The 15,798-nt window shown below is 50.1% G+C and overlaps 2 protein-coding genes across 2 annotated transcripts; one reads left to right on the top strand and one right to left on the bottom strand.

The window, feature by feature from the left end:
* Positions 1-2,628: 2,628 nt before the first annotated feature.
* LOC149914637 (olfactory receptor 14J1-like) lies at positions 2,629-3,561 on the bottom strand. Its single transcript, XM_090126466.1, has one exon. It carries the CDS (start codon positions 3,559-3,561, stop codon positions 2,629-2,631), a length of 933 nt encoding a protein of 310 aa, XP_089982592.1.
* Positions 3,562-13,870: 10,309 nt separating this feature from the next.
* On the top strand, positions 13,871-14,827 carry LOC149914636 (olfactory receptor 14J1-like). The gene has a single exon (XM_090126541.1). The coding sequence runs from the start codon at positions 13,871-13,873 to the stop codon at positions 14,825-14,827; it is 957 nt and encodes a 318-aa protein (XP_089982667.1).
* The last annotated feature ends 971 nt before the right edge of the window (positions 14,828-15,798 follow it).

The raw sequence follows: 15,798 nt of genomic DNA, 5'->3' as shown, positions 1-15,798 counted from the left end.
GCGATCAATGGGCAGGGGAAGGAGGCAATGGAGGGCAGTTGGGGCTGAGCAGGCTACAGGACCTTGCTTTGGACACGGTGTTCTAGAACCCACAATGGGTCCCTGTGCCTTCAGGGCCTCTCAGTGTGTCCCTTTTCCCTTGGTGTTCCCAGTGTGTTCCAGCGTTTCCCATTGTCCCTCGGTGTGTCCCTATACCTCCTTTCTCCCCAGGTCGTGCTCAGCAGAGCAGAGGAGAATCCCCCACGTGAGAAACGCGCGGTCCTGGATCTGCGTGTCTAGGTGAGCAGCACGGGGACACCTGCAACCCCACAGGGCACTTGGGGACCTTGGGTGTCCCATAGCCCTGAGGACCAGGGATCAGGGGCTGGGGATGGATGGTATGGAGGGGACTGTCTCTGGCCTGCTCCAGGGGGACCTGGGCACTGTCACCTCCATACCTTCCCTTGCACTCTATGGGGCAGTGCAGAGGAGGGGATTTGGAAGGGGCAAGCTCAGGCTGCCCTATGGATAGCCAAGGGTCACCGTGCAGGTGGGACAGGAGCTGTGGCTGCTGTCCCAAGGGGACCCACATCCTGCCCTGGGCCTGTTGGCTGCTGCCAGCCCTTCTTCTCCTGCCCTAAGTCCTTGGGGACAAACCCTGCAGGGACAAGGATTCTCCTCACCTCTGATGCCCTCTGACATTCTCTGATGACCAAGGTTGCCCTCTGACGACCAATGGAGACCCAGATGATTAATGACACCCTCTGATGATCAATAAATCCCTCAGCAAAGCTACACTCTGTGTCTGTGTCCTTGTTCTCATGCTCAGCAGGGACTGCTTGGACCTGTTCCGGCCCGGCAGTGGCCACCCTGAAGTGCTGGGAGGGGTCCCCAGCTCCATGCCATGCACACAGTGACCTACACCCCTGTGGGCTTCCACACTCTCTCATCATCTGCTCCAAAGTCCTGAAGGATGGAGCTCCTCATGCTGCCATGCAGCCTCAATACTCTGCCTCTGTTTTCTCCCAGATCCTCCTTCCAGTTTCTCCAAACTCTTCACCCTTTGCTCTACCTCTGTATGGCCACAGTGCGATCACATCACTCTCCTTTAGCCCCCTCTTTTATTGCAGCTACCTGTCCCTCCTCTGGGTCTGCTTTATTCATCTTCCTTCAGTCCCCCTATCCCCTACCCTGCCACCTAAAACAAGGTCTGCATATCCACACCCATGGACTCCTCAAATATCCTGATGATCAGTGACGCCCTCTGATGACCAGTGACACCCGCTCTTGATTAATGAGGCCTTTGATGGTTAATGAACACCTCTGACAATCAATGGAACACTCTGACAACCAACAAAGCCTTCAGATGACCACAGTCATCTTCTGATGGCAAAATAAGCCCTCTGACGATCAGCAGATTGCTGCTTCACGCGCAGGGAAGGGAACAGTGGGAAAGAAAGATTCTGACATCATACTGGGAGATAGCATGGTTTGCTCATCATAGTGTAATGGTTTGCTTCTGATTTAATCAGAGAATCTGCAGAGGAGTGTGGGGCTGCATCTGACTTCCCTGAGAGACACGACTGTAGGTGAAGAGATGAGGCAGGTGATAATCTGCAGACAAAGCAGTACTGCCTGATGTTGGTCAGGGTGAGCTCCTTCAACCAGTTTGATGACCAGGGGTCTGGAGATCATAGAATCCTAGAATCACCAAGGTTGGAAAAGACCTTCGAGATCATCCAGTCCAACTGTCCACCCATCACCAACAGTTCTCACTCAACCATGTCCCTCAAAACCACGTTTTCACATTCCTTACACACCTCCAGGGTCGGTGACTCCACCACCTCCCTGGGCTGCCCATTCCAGTGCCTGACCACCCTTTTGGTAATGTAGTATTTCCTAAAGTGCAGCCTGAATCTCCCTTGGAGCAACTTGAGGCCATTCCCTCTTGTCCTATTACTGTCACGTGAGAGAAGAGGCTGACCCCCAGCTCCCTGCAACCTCCCTTCAGGTAGTTACAGTGAGCAATAAGGTCTTCTCTGAGCCTCCTCTTCTCCATGCCCAGATTCAAAGCTCCTGGTTAGATAACAGTGAAACACACTCGGTGTCCAGGTACAGTCATCAGCTTTAACGCTAATATGTGCACTACAATTATCTGCAGGCACACCGCAGGCAAAGTGTTTTTTGTTGGTCTGCAGGACCAGAGCAGCACTGAAAAGTGCACGTCCTGCTGCTGCCCATGGCCGTGGCTCCAGGGAAGCAGCAGCACAACTCCAAGGCAGCAGAGAGGGAGCGCCCAGCGGGCGGTGAGGGGCAGCCCCACAGACACCAGGGCTGCTGCAACGTGTGGCATTGGGCTCTTGGTTCCTGCAGCCCTCTGTGTGCAGGGCTGCTCTCTGAGATACAGATGATAGACTAATGTATACACATATGATATCATTCAAGCCTAGTGCTTGAAGAACAATAAAGTTTTCAGAAATAAGAAAAAAAATGTAGGTGGGAAATATCAATTAATAATATTATTTATGTAGAGTAAAAACTATTGTAAGAATTAAAAAAATAAATGAGGAAAAATTTGAAATACTACATGATGCCATTCCCAGCTTTTCTTGAGGTTGTGGTAATCATGTGAACATAATGAAGACATAATTAAAGCTGAAGAAAAATATATATAAATAGATTCCTGAGGGCATCCTTAAGGTCCCGGCTCCTCATGCTGTAGATGAGGGGGTTCAGTGTTGGAGGCACCACCGAGTACAGAAATGACACCACCAGGTCCAGGGATGGGGAGGAAAGTGATGGGGATTTCAGATTGGCAGATATACCAGTGCTGAGAAACAGGGAGAGAACGGCCAGGTGAGGGAGGCACGTGGAGAAGGCTTTGTGCCGTCCCTGCTCAGAGGGCATCCTCAGCACAGCCCTGAAGATCTGCACATAGGACACAACAATGAAAACAAAACATCCAAATAAGACGAGGACACTACACATAATAAGTCCAACTTCCCTGAGGTAGGACTGAGAGCAGGAGAGCTTTAGGATCTGGGGGACTTCACAGAAGAACTGATTGATGGCATTGCCTTGGCAGAGAGGCAGTGAAAATGTATTGGTAGTGTGCAGCAGAGCATTGAGAACCCCAGTGCCCCAGGCAGCTGCTGCCATGGTGGCACAAGCTCTGCTGTCCATCAAGGTCCCGTAGTGCAGGGGCTTGCAGATGGCAACGTAGCGGTCATAGGACATGATGGTGAGAATGAAATACTCTGCCGATATCAGAAAGACAAACAGGAAGGTCTGGGCAACACATCCTGCGTAGGAGATGTGCCTGGTGTCCCAGAGGGCATTGGCCATGGCTTTGGGGAGAGTGGTGGAGATGCAGCCCAGGTCGAGGAGGGCGAGGTTGAGGAGGAAGAAGTACATGGGGGTGTGCAGGCGGTGGTGGCAGGCTACGGCTGTGCTGATGAGGCCGTTGCCCAGGAGGGCAGCCAGGTAGATGCCCAGCAAGAGCCAGAAGTGCAGGAGCTGCAGCTGCCGCGTGTCTGCCAACGCCAGCAGGAGGAACTCGCTGATGGAGCTGCTGTTGGGCATCTGCAGTTCCTGGGCATGGAGTCCTGTGCAGAGTGCAGAAAATAATGACAGAAGTCAAGATAACTTGCAGACACTCTCCTCCTGCTATACTATAGAAATGTTTCTTTCTCTTTGAAAAATGTTCATTTAACTCCATAACTTCAATTTACTTGCATGAGCTTTAGTGTACCTTAAGAAGTAGAAGCTGAAAGAGCTCTTACTTTCCTCTCATTTCCTAATCATATCTCAGCTTCCTAGATAATTTCCTCTTACAATCAATTTCCATCCCTCATATCTTTAGCCAGAAGTGCAGGAGCTGCAGCTGCCTCATGTCTGCCAATGACAGCAGGAGGAACTCGCTGATGGAGCTGCTGTTGGGCATCTGCAGTTCCTGGGCATGGAGTCCTGTCTGAGGAGGGAAAAACGGTAAAATTTTACTTCAGACCTCTCCAAAAAAAGCCGTCTCCATGTCTTCTGATAACTTCCAGATTGCCTCCGTCCTTTCTACAAGATCTTTGAACTTGGAGAGCTGCAGGCTGTGGATGAGTCAGCTCTGTTCTACAGCAATAAAACAATTTAAAAACAGAGTGATCTCAGATTAATAACCTGAGGTATCAAGGAGCTTTCCACAAATTTCTCAAAACTGGACAGCACACTCTGTCAGTATATTTTGTTCAGTTGCCCCAGCATTCATGATAAGTGTTTTTAAGGTAGAAATCCTTGATCACTGTGAGACACTTCAAGTGTCAGTGTCCCTTTTGATGTCAGAGAGGCAAAGGGCATACCTCTCACTTCCAAGTGATTGGTCTACGTGATCTGCCCTGTGTTTGCACCACTGGAGGATGGTCACACTCTAGGAGTTAACCTGACAAGGCTCTGGTTGCCAGGAAGAGCAGAGGTTAGTTGTGCAGAACTCCAAGTCTCTTGTCTTCCTTATAATACTAGAGGAAGATCTCAGCTCTCCCTTTCTCTCCTGGGACACTGCCGTCCAGCAGCATTTCCATGGCCTTAGCACTGAGGCATCTTCTCCGTGGTGCTGCTGGATAACACAGAGCTGCCGTGGCAGAGCTGTATTATTTTGCAGGGCTGACTTCAGCCCAGGAGGAACCACAGGAGCAGAGTCAAAAGCCCAGAACGTGGGGTGTCCTAGAGAGAGAGTCAGCTCATTCCTAGCCCTAAAGACAGCGTTTGTCAGAGGGTGCCTGAGCCCCTCCTGAATCCCCATCCTACACTGTGCTGAGCCCTTAGTGCAACTCTTAATCAAGTTCTCATGGCACTGGGAATGGATGCGCAGGCAAACAGTGAAAACAGACCAAGGGGTTGCTGCAGGGAAGCTATGTGCATTGCAGGGATGGCAGTGAGGTGCCCATTTTCCTCTCCCAGCCTTTGCAGTCAGCACTCTTCTCTCCCTCCCTGTCCATGTCTCTGCCGCCTGCAGCTGTCCCTGCCTGCAGCTGCTTCTCTGTCCCCACACCCTGTCCCTGGAGCTCACAGAGCACATCACAACCACTGCGTGCTCAGCCCTGCCCTGCAGACCAGTCCTGGCCCTAGAAAATCTCTTTGTGTGCAGGAGCCAAGAACTGGGTCACACGGACCCTGGTGACACTGGACCCAGAGCAATGGTGATTTGTATGGATGGAGGGGAAGTAAAAAAATTTGCTGTGAGTCCTGGTAACTCTCACTGTGATAGTAAGGGAGTCTCAGCCTCTTCTCTGAAACCACAACCTCCATTCCCAGAAGGCAAGTGAAGAGAAAACAGAAAGCAGTGGGTCAGGAAAGCCCACGCTGAAGAATGTGACCGCTGCCTTATTCTCCCTCTTGTAAAGTACTCTCAGAAGTGCCCTGAGGTTCTATGGAGTGTGATCTCCTTGCCCCAGACAGCAGCTGTGGTAGCAGAAGGCCCCTGCTGTGCCCTGCCGGGGGGCTCCTTCCCCCCCACATCTCCCCACAATGCCTGCAGCCATCCTGGGACACGGACACGCAGCCCTCATAGCTGAGCTCTGATGCTGCAGTACAGAAGCCCTCAGCTGGAGCAGGTCTTTATCCATAATAACGAAATAACAACAGTGTATGCAGCCTGAACTGCACTGGGATGTCCCAAATTTAGTGATCCTTGCCGGAAAAGCCTCTTCATTTGCTGCAGCCAGGGACTTACCTTGTCAAGGGCTGTGAGCAATGCTCCTTCCGTGAGCACACAGTCTGCTAACGTGCCACACAGCCTGTAGGCTCTCTTTCTTCTCCCCTCTCTCTGTCTCCTGCAGATCATGCTGTGCAGAGGAGCTGTTCCTCTGCAGTGCTGCCCACTTGTATGAGCTCCCTGTGTCCCAGGAGCCCGGCCCAGCTCAGCAGCAGAGGATGGGATTTCCTTCTCTCCATGGAGACATCCATTGGTCTCCAGGGGTGACATCTCCTGAGGGGCAGCAGGGTCATCACTGCAGAACGTACTACACAGCCAGCTCAGTTAATCACCACATGTCCACAGGATTCCACAAGCATGGTTGTTTTTAGTAAAAGATGTTTGACCATGAGACAAGCAAATGCCAAATCTGGAAACCTCTGCTCATGACCTGTAAGTGCAGTCATAACATTACAGAATCATAGAATAACATAGGGTGGAGAGGACTTCAAAAATCACCTAGTTCTAACTCCACAGCCATGGGCAGTGTTGCCAACCACCAGATCAGGCTGCCCAGGATCCCAACCAACCTGACCTTGCATGCCTCCAAGGATGGGTCATCCACCTCTCCGGGAAACATTTTCTAGTTCCCGCCTGTATGAAATGTCTTTCTAACATCTAACCTCAGTCCCCACTTTTTAATTTAACATCATTTCCTTTTGTTCTGATTCTGTCAGAACATCTCACCCTAACCCTAGGGTTAGGCAACTCATCTGCTGATGGAAAACCTGGGGCTGAAATGGGATCAGTTCCTCACAGAACCATGGGAGCCGGGAGTCCTCTGAGTTGAATTCAGATGTGCACAGCGAGGTGTCTGTGTGTGAGCCCCTCGTCTGAATCCTTGCTCTTTATTCAACAGGGACTGCACTGCTCACACACACACACTCAGTGATGACCAAGGTGCCTGGGGTGATCCTAGCCGTGTGCTCGTGCTTGTAAACTGTGGTGGAAAATCTGTGAGACCGACAGCTCCTTCCTGAGCATCAGCTGAGGGCCAGAAGGGAGGTATTCTTGGCCATCCTAAATGCCACCACAGCCCTGTGCTTGGGGCACCCACTGTGCCTTTTGCACCTGTCCCCATGAAGCATGTCGTGTTATTCTGCTGCCCAAATGGATGAGCTCAGAACACAAGAGCCAGATCTTCCTCTCTGTTCCATCTGTGGCATAGTCTGGAGTTCAAGGCATTACAAAGCTATGACACATCTACCTTCTTTCACTGATGACCTTAGTTGTTTGCTCTGGGCTCTCATGTGAATGGCATCAGAAGAAGTCTAAGGTCATGTCAGTTCCTGCTGACAGAAAGATGGCAAACGTTGTCCTAATTTTAAAGAAGAGGAAGAATGAGGACAGTGGTAATTACAGAACTGTCAGCCTCACTTCGGTGCCTGTTAAAATTATGGAGAAAATGATGGGGAGTTACTGAAAAGCACGTGAAGGACAATTCTGTCATTGGTCACAGCCAACACGAGTCCATGAGGGGAAGGTCCTGTTTAACTTAATGTCCCTTTATGACAGCATCACCCATTGAGTTGAGCAAGGGAAGTCAGTTGAGGTTATCCTTTAGGATTTCAATAGAGTCCAGAGAGGATAGTTTAACTATTTCTCACAATATCCTTCTGGGCCAAATGCTCTGCACAGGGCTACACAGAAACATAATTTGATGGGTGTGCCTTTGGTCAGTGGGTCGGACCAAAGGATTAAAGTAAATGGGGTTCCATCAGGCTGGCCAGTGATCACAAGAAGGGTTCCCTAGGACTCCATTTTAGGGCCACATCTCTTTAATCTTTTATGAATGATTTGCATGTAGGACTAGAAGATGTTATGAGGAAATTTGCTGAGGATTCCAAATTTGGAGAAGCTGTTGCCTTCACTGAGGTTGGAGAAGACTTTCAGAGGGATGTGGATGAGTTAGAGAACTAGGTAAGCACCAACCACAAATGAAGTATAAGAAGAAATAGTGCCTGATTCTGCACCTGGGTAGGGGCAACTGTGGGCTTACACACTGTTTGGGGAATGGGAAACTGGAGAGCAGTCCCACTGAAAGGGACTGGGGGTCCTGGTCAACATGAAATTGAACATTAGTCAGCAGTGTGACCAGGCAGCCAGGAAGGTCAACTGCCCCCTGGGATGCACTGAGCACGGCAGTGCCAGCTGCGTGAGGGAAGGGATTGTCCCTCTCTGCTCTGCACTGCTGCAGCCTCACCTGGAGCACTGGGTGAACTGCTGGGCACTGCAGAACATAAAAGACATAAACTATTGGACACTGTACAAAGGAGGGCACCAGAACTGAGAGATCTGAAGTTCATTGGGATTGACTGTTTGTTCAGACTGGGCCCTTCTCACATGCCTCATCCTCTGCTGAGACACACTGCCCACATGGGACTTGGGCCTCACGGCATCCTTGCACCCCATGCAGAGTCTGGCAGCTGCTGTGCCCTGGTCTTTCATTTGACATCAGACAAACCTCCATCCCACTGCCCCAGGAAGGGCCCTGAGCCAGCAGGAGGGACACGATCTCCCTGCCAAGGCTCTGGGGATCAGGGCTTGGCCTTTCTGCTTCAGAAGACAAAGGAGGCTTTGCTCAGCATCACAGCCACCATCCCAGTGCCTTGGTCTGCCTGCAATCATGGCTTCCAATTATCTGCTCTAACAAGTCCCTGGGGAAGCTGGCTTGTCAATGGCCCTCAGTGGAGCCCATTAATACTCCAAGAAACTTCACTGTTCCTTCTGACTTTGTCTTCTTGAGCACTTCATGCAATCTTCTCTCAGCACTGGAGGTTGATGGACTCAGCAGCAAATGCCCCCTGGGGCCCATTACAACCTGAAGAGCCCTCCTGTGCCTTGTGCCTTCCTGTCATCTTCTTCAGGTGTTCAGAACTTGTACAGCAAACTGGAGAGGCATCTGGAGACTGCTTAAGGACGATGAATCCAACAGACATTTATTGATTATTTATTTACAGTTGGGTTTAAACAAGAATTTAAAGCAGCACTTGGCAACTGATATTGATCCAAGATGTCCCCTAACGGACTTTGTTCTGTCACTGTGTGGACAAATGTCCTCCTCAACTTTTCCACCCCACTTCTACTCATTTTTCCCTATGGGACTTGCACCTCTTTTCATCACATCACACTTCTCCTCTGCAGTTACCCACTCAGAGTTAAACGTCTTTTGCACCAACTCCCACTGGCTTTCCTTAGAGAACCAGCTGCACATGGGCAAGGAAAGATTTCTCTCTCTCTCTCTTTTTTTTTTTTTTTTTTTTCCAACAAACTTTTGTAAACATGATGCAATTGAATGAATGGTAAAACACAGTGATAACTGCCTGCCTTGTCCAAGATGCACCTAATAATGTTTGTCTTTCACTCGGAATATTTGTACAAGAAATGAGTTAGACGGGGATAGGAAGGGATAGATACAGTCACAGCTAAGGAACTGAGAAAAGAGTCCATCACATTTTGGAGAGACGGAGCAAGTTCCAGTAATCTCTGTGAAGGTCACAGATCAGCCAGATAGCTGGGAGGTTTTCAAGGCTGAAAACACGCCCTGAACCATGGTCACTGATTTAGGAGAGCTGGAGACACCTGGAGGATGAGGGACATCAAATACGCAGCAGGGTAGAGCAGCAGTGGATGCTGGGCATTGGTCATAGGGCATTGGCACTGGCACCACTGTCTGTGTCCCTGTGCCTGAAGACATCTGTGTCCTGCTAACACAGTTCTTTAAAACACTGTCCTTTTAGGAAAAGTATCTAAATAAATAAATAAAATAAAAGACACAATATCCCTCAAATATGAGTGTCTACAGCTGAAAAAGTGAGAAATGACACATGAGAATATTTGAAGTTGAGAAGTGTGAACACATTTATACCATCTCCCACTTGCAGACATCTTCCTTGTGTTGGGGATCTGAAATGTGGAGGCACTACTCTGCATTATACCTTCCTTCCATCTTCTAGCCATGGTCTTGCTCAAACACAAAAAGGTGGAGACGGACTTCTTACATTACTTCTGAATTGTAGGGCTAGGATGACAAGATAATAAACTGAAAGAGAGATTTACATTGGACATTTGGAAGGAATTTCTAACATTCCATAGATCATGATGTGAGGCATGGAGCTGGTAGGGAACAGGCTGCCCAGAGAAGATGGGACTGCCCCATCCCTGGAGATGTTCGAGATGTCAAGGGCTCCAGGCATCCTGATCTACTGTGTGACAGCCCTGCCCACAGCAAGGCAGATGGAACTGGATGGTCTTTAAGGTCCTTCCAACCCAAACCATTCCAAAATCCTACCATTCCTGTCGGCCTCTTCCAACTGGGGATCCTGTTTGCTTAGGTATTCCACCTCTTTCTTCACCAACAGTACATCTGCCTTACACTAACAGTTCCCACCTGTCTCTGGCACCTAGGATTCCAAGAAGACCAGACCAACTAATAAACCGTGAGGTCAGGAAGAAAATGAGTATCAGAGGCTTTTCCATGTCCTGTCTCACCAGGTTCCCTGCCCCATTCTACACTGGGCCCACATTCTCTCTAGCCTTCCTTTCGTAGACTACATTGTATTTCTACAAGCCCCTCTTGTCTGTGATATGCCTGGGCACATTCAATTGCAGTTGAACTCTGACTTACCTATATTCATCTCAACAGGTACTCTGGACAAAGTCTCTGCATTGCTGCCAGGTGACCTCTTCTTGTTTCCACTACCTATTTGTTTCCTTTCAGTGTTTGGGTGAGATCAATCCATTCCCAACCATGCAGGAATTCTGACATTTTTATTTGGCTTCCTCTTCCTTGGAATGGACGTATTCTGCCTGGAAGCCAAGATCCTCAGATAGTTACCACATTTTTTTACTCTATTCCCTCAGAGCCTTTCCCTGCTGTTCTGTACCCCACAGATACTTGAAGAAGCCAAGGTGTGCTCTCCTGAAGCTCAGATGTGTGAACGTGTCTTTTGCCCTCCCTTCAGACTCCTCAGCTCCAACATCCCATGGCCACTGCAGACCAAGTTCCCTTTGACATTTCCTTTCCCCACCAGCCCTTCCTTGCCAGTGAGTATGAGATCTGGCAGAGCACCCCTCATCTCTGGTTCCTGTATGGCTTGTTCAAGAAGCTGCCATCTGTGCTCTGCAGGGATCTTCTGGATGGTGTATGCCCTGCTCTGCTGTCCCTGCAGTAGAAAAGGCCCCCAAAGGGGACAAGGGCCTGACAACATCAGGCTCCCACCTGTCTGCAGAGGGCACCTTCCACTTGCTCTTCCTGATCAGGAAGCCAGGAGCAGACACTGTTGGTCTCCTCGGTTTGCCATTGTCATTCGCTCTGACCTGGCTGCTCTGCCATCCCCAGAAAGAGCTCAGTGCATTCTCACAGAGGGCAGTGGCCCTGCCTTGTCTTCTTGCTCATCCATTGTAAAGACTTGTGCTACAGTCCAGTTGTGGAAGCCATATAACCATATCCCTGTGGTCCAAACAAGAGCTCAGACCTGCAAGTGTACAAAGCTTTCTAGCCCAGCATATGCTGGTGTTCTCATTAGTGTAAAAACACATAAAAATACATCCTATTCAGGAGGCATTATTGGATTCAGTGCATCCATAGAATCATAGAATCATAGAATCACAAGGTTGGAAATGACCTGTAAGATCATCTAGCCCAACTATCCTCCCATTACCATTGCTACTACCAGCTCTAAACAATCCCAGCTCCCTCAGCCGCTCCTCTTAAGACCCCCTTGTGCTCCAGACCCCTCACCACTTTTGTTGCCCTTCTCTGGACACGCTCCAGGGCCTCAATGTCTTTCTTGTAGTCAGGGGCCCAAAACTGGACACAATAGTCAAGGTGCGGCCTCACCAGTGCTGAGTACAGTGGGATGATTCCCTCCCTGCTCCTGCTGGCCACACTATTTCTAATGCAGGCCAGGATGCCATTGGCCCTCATAAATCAGTGGCATTTATAAAGGTGTCACAAAGGCATTGAACACATTGTGGGGCGCCAAGTTGCCCAAGCAGCACAGACAAAGCAAGGACATGGCTTTCCTGAAGGCCCAGTGCTGAATTTGCAGCTGCATGTGAGTGTGCTGGACAGCCCAGGGAACTGGCATGACACTAGGCTGCTTCTGATGCCATTCACATGAGAGCCTATAGAAAACTGAGGTTTCATCAGTTGAAGAATAAAGACGTGTATTAGCTTTGCAGTGCCTTGAGCTTCAGAATAAGCAGTAGATAGAGAACAGAGAAAGATCCATTTAGTCAGCTGCATAACTCTCCATGTTCCATGGAGATGGGTGGAAAAGGCACACTTGGGTGCCCTGAACGCAGGAGTCTGTTGCCATTTAGGATGAACAAGAATGCCACTATCCCCTCTCTTGCCCTCAGCTGATGCTCAGGAAGGAGGTGTCTGTCTCAGGGATTTCCCACACACTTCCCAAGCACTAGCACACATCCAGGAGCACCCCAGGCACCTTGGTCATCACCCAGGCTCTGTGTGTGAGCAACTGACTCCCTGCTGCTGAAGGACCAAGGACTCAGAGCAAGAGCTCACATGCAGGCAACTCCTTGTGCACATCTGAAATGAACCAGAGGAATCTCAGCTCCTGGGGGTCCGTGGGGAGCTGAATCCCATTTCAGCTGCAGGGTTTCCATCTAGGGATGAGGTGCCTGCACTGCTTCAGCTGGATCATTGCCCTGCCCAGGGGAAGTCCACCCCTCCCTGTCCTGGTCTGTGTGCCCTTTTTGTTTTAGCAATCACACTCTGGTAGGACTAAGTATTTCTGGAGTTAGTCACTGTCCAGTGGGCATTTGGTGGTTAATTCAGCAGATTTCAGAGTACAGTCATGATGCAGTTGTCTTACAGGAGCTGTTGGCCCTGGAGACCCAGGGACATCTCAAGGGAGGTCTTTGGGAGGATAGAAATGACATTCTCTGCTGCTGAGCTGCTCTGGGCTCTTGGGACACAGAGAGCTCATACAAGTGGGCAGCACAGCAGGTAGACAGCTGTGCCCAGGAGCAGCTCCTGTGCAACACACTGCAGGGCTGGGGGCATGATCTGCAAGTGACAGAGAGAAGAAGGAAAAGAGCGTACAGGCAGAGTGGTATGCTAGCAGGATGTGAGCTCACTGGAAGGGCATTGCTCACAGCCCTTGACCCAGTAAGTCTCTGGCTGTGGGCAGCAGAGTGGGCTTTACTGCAGGGATATGGATATCTAAATCAGGGACATCCCTTTGCAAAACAGGCTGCATACGCTCAGTTTCTTGATCATGGAAAAAGACCTGCTCCAGCTGAAGGCTTCCCTGCTGCTGCATCAGAGCACAGCCCTGAGGGCTGCGTGTCCCAGGACGGCTGCAGGCTGTGCAGCCGGGGCTGCAGCCGGGTGCCCAGGGCTGTCCTGCAGAGCAGGTCCCTGCTGTGCCCCAGGGGCTGTGTGCCGGGGCAGGGACTCTGCCGCCTGCCAGGCTCAGCACTCAGCCTGCCTGGGAGCTGCCCAGGGCGCTGCAGGAGATGTGTGGGGGGAAGGAGGCCCCCGGCACGACAGCTGCCACAGCTGCTGCCTCAGGCAGGGGCATCACAGATACAGTGCATGCCAGAGTGTTTCGAAGGGCACTGTGCAAGAGGAGAGACAAGGCAGGGATTTTCCTTTTCTCAGTGTAAAGAAAATGATTCAAGGCAGAAATTTAAAAGGGGCTGTCAACTTTGAACACACCTCTGAGACTCCTGAATCACACTTTTCTCAATCAATTGTTCTATGAACAGTCACACAGAATGTGCTTTCAGCCTCTCCTCTCTTGAGCAATAGAACAAAATTACTATACCATCGTTTTCTGCAGACATGAATAATGTACTTACCCTGCAATCAGGCAACTTACTCTAATAGAATTTTAAGGGCACAGCAGTTGGGGCTGGGTGCTTTTAGAGCAGTTGTGTTAAAGATATGAGACAGGGAAACAGATGAAAGTACCAAGGGAGATGGGATAAGATTAGGAAATGAGAGAAATGTAAAAGCTCCATAATGGTCATCTGCTTATGGAATGCTGAACTTCATGAAAATAAATTCAAGTTATGGCGCAAAAAAATTTGAAGTTTAGCAGGAGGAGCGTTTCTGAAAAAGGTCTTGACTCATCATTATCTTCTGCTCTCTGAACAGGACTCCCTGCCCAGGAACTGCAGATGCCCAACAGCAGCTCCATCAGCGAGTTCCTCCTGCTGGCATTGGCAGACACGCGGCAGCTGCAGCTCCTGCACTTCTGGCTCTTGCTGGGCATCTACCTGGCTGCCCTCCTGGGCAACGGCCTCATCAGCACAGCCGTAGCCTGCCACCACCGCCTGCACACCCCCATGTACTTCTTCCTCCTCAACCTCGCCCTCCTCGACCTGGGCTGCATCTCCACCACTCTCCCCAAAGCCATGGCCAATGCCCTCTGGGACACCAGGCACATCTCCTACGCAGGATGTGCTGCACAGGTCTTTTTCTTTCTCTTCTTCATTTCAGCAGAGTATTGCATTCTCACCATCATGTCCTATGACCGCTACGTTGCCATCTGCAAGCCCCTGCACTACGGGACCTTGATGGACAGCAGAGCTTGTGCCACCAAGGCAGCAGCTGCCTGGGGCACTGGGGTTCTCTATTCCCTGCTGCACACTGCCAATACATTTTCACTGCCTCTCTGCAAAGGGAATGCTGTGGATCAGTTCTTCTGTGAAATCCCCCAGATTCTCAAGCTCTCCTGCTCAAAATCCTATCTCAGGGAAGTTGGGCTTATTGTTGTTAGTATTCTTGCCTTCTTTGGGTGCTTTGTATTCATTGTTGTGTCCTATGTGCAGATCTTCAGGGCCGTGCTGAGGATGCCCTCTGAGCAGGGACGGCACAAAGCCTTCTCCACGTGCCTCCCTCACCTGGCCGTGCTCTCCCTATTTCTCAGCACCGTGATGTTTACCCACCTGAAACCCCCATCACTTTCCTCCCCATCCCTGGACATGCTGGTGTCATTTCTGTACTCAGTGGTGCCTCCAGCAGTGAACCCCCTCATCTACAGCATGAGGAACCAGGAGCTCAAAGATGCTCTTCAGAAACTGATGACCAAATGCGTTTCGAAAGCAGTGAACTGCCCACCTTTTTCTATCTAAGAGTTGTAATACAGTTTTTGACAGAATCAAACTGTCTTACTTGGTTTACGTATTACTTTTCTAAGTGTAATTTATTGAATGTTTTATTCCGTGTTTTATGTGTTCCAATGTTTTTCATTTAAATGTCATTATCCACATCAATTACGACTCTGTTTGTACCTATGCAGTGTTGCCCAGTCACACAGTACATTATAAAGCAGGATCTCCGTGAAGCTTATCCAAACAACGGGAATGCAATGACTTTGTCTGTCTTCCTTACTGTGGGACATTTATGGAGCTTTCAGGGTCAGCTGTTCTCAGCACCCCATAGTCCAGCACGAAGCATACAGCTGTTAATCAAACTGTGCAGTGACTGCAGCCTGCCATAGCTGACGGGCCATCCCTTGGCGCCTGGCTGGGGTCTGTGCTTTCAGGCTCACATCTGTCAGTGCCTCTGACAGGCCAGCAGCAGCACCTGGTTTGCACGTTGGTTGTCAGATCCCCTCTTCCTCAGTCCCTGTGAGACCTTGTGTAAGAAAATGTCTTGGATATGGGTTTTCATCTCAGAGGCTTAAACTTTTCCCTGAAGTCTCCCTTCAGTCTTCTTTCCATTTGCCACACAGAGGTGGGCACTGCCTCCACGATGACTGAGGGTAGCTGAAGCACACATGAGAGGCCAGGAAAGGTTGCCCAGGACTCTCAGGAGACATTCTGGAGCATGAATTTGTAGGTAGGAAGTGCAACTGTGGGGTAGCACAGAGCTGCTGGGCAGGTGGTGCAGGTCCTCCTGCAGAGCTCTGTGTCCTTCTCCTTCCTGAGTCAGGTGCCACTTCCATCTCAGGAATGGAACAGCCAACAGAGGTGAGACAGAAACTTTTCAAGAAAAGGCTCAGGGTTGCATGAGAGACAGAATTCAGTGGTGTGGTGGTGGTGTGTTGAGCTGAAACTCAACCCCACTGACCCTTAGCCTTGCAGCTCCTGTGGCTTGGCGA

The sequence above is a fragment of the Phasianus colchicus genome, chromosome 29 (assembly GCF_987193195.1).
Source record: "Phasianus colchicus chromosome 29, bPhaCol1.hap1.1, whole genome shotgun sequence".
NCBI classification, from domain to species: domain Eukaryota; kingdom Metazoa; phylum Chordata; class Aves; order Galliformes; family Phasianidae; genus Phasianus; species Phasianus colchicus.
The sequence above is the reverse complement of the archived record's forward strand: the minus strand, read 5'-3'. Positions and strand labels throughout refer to the sequence as shown.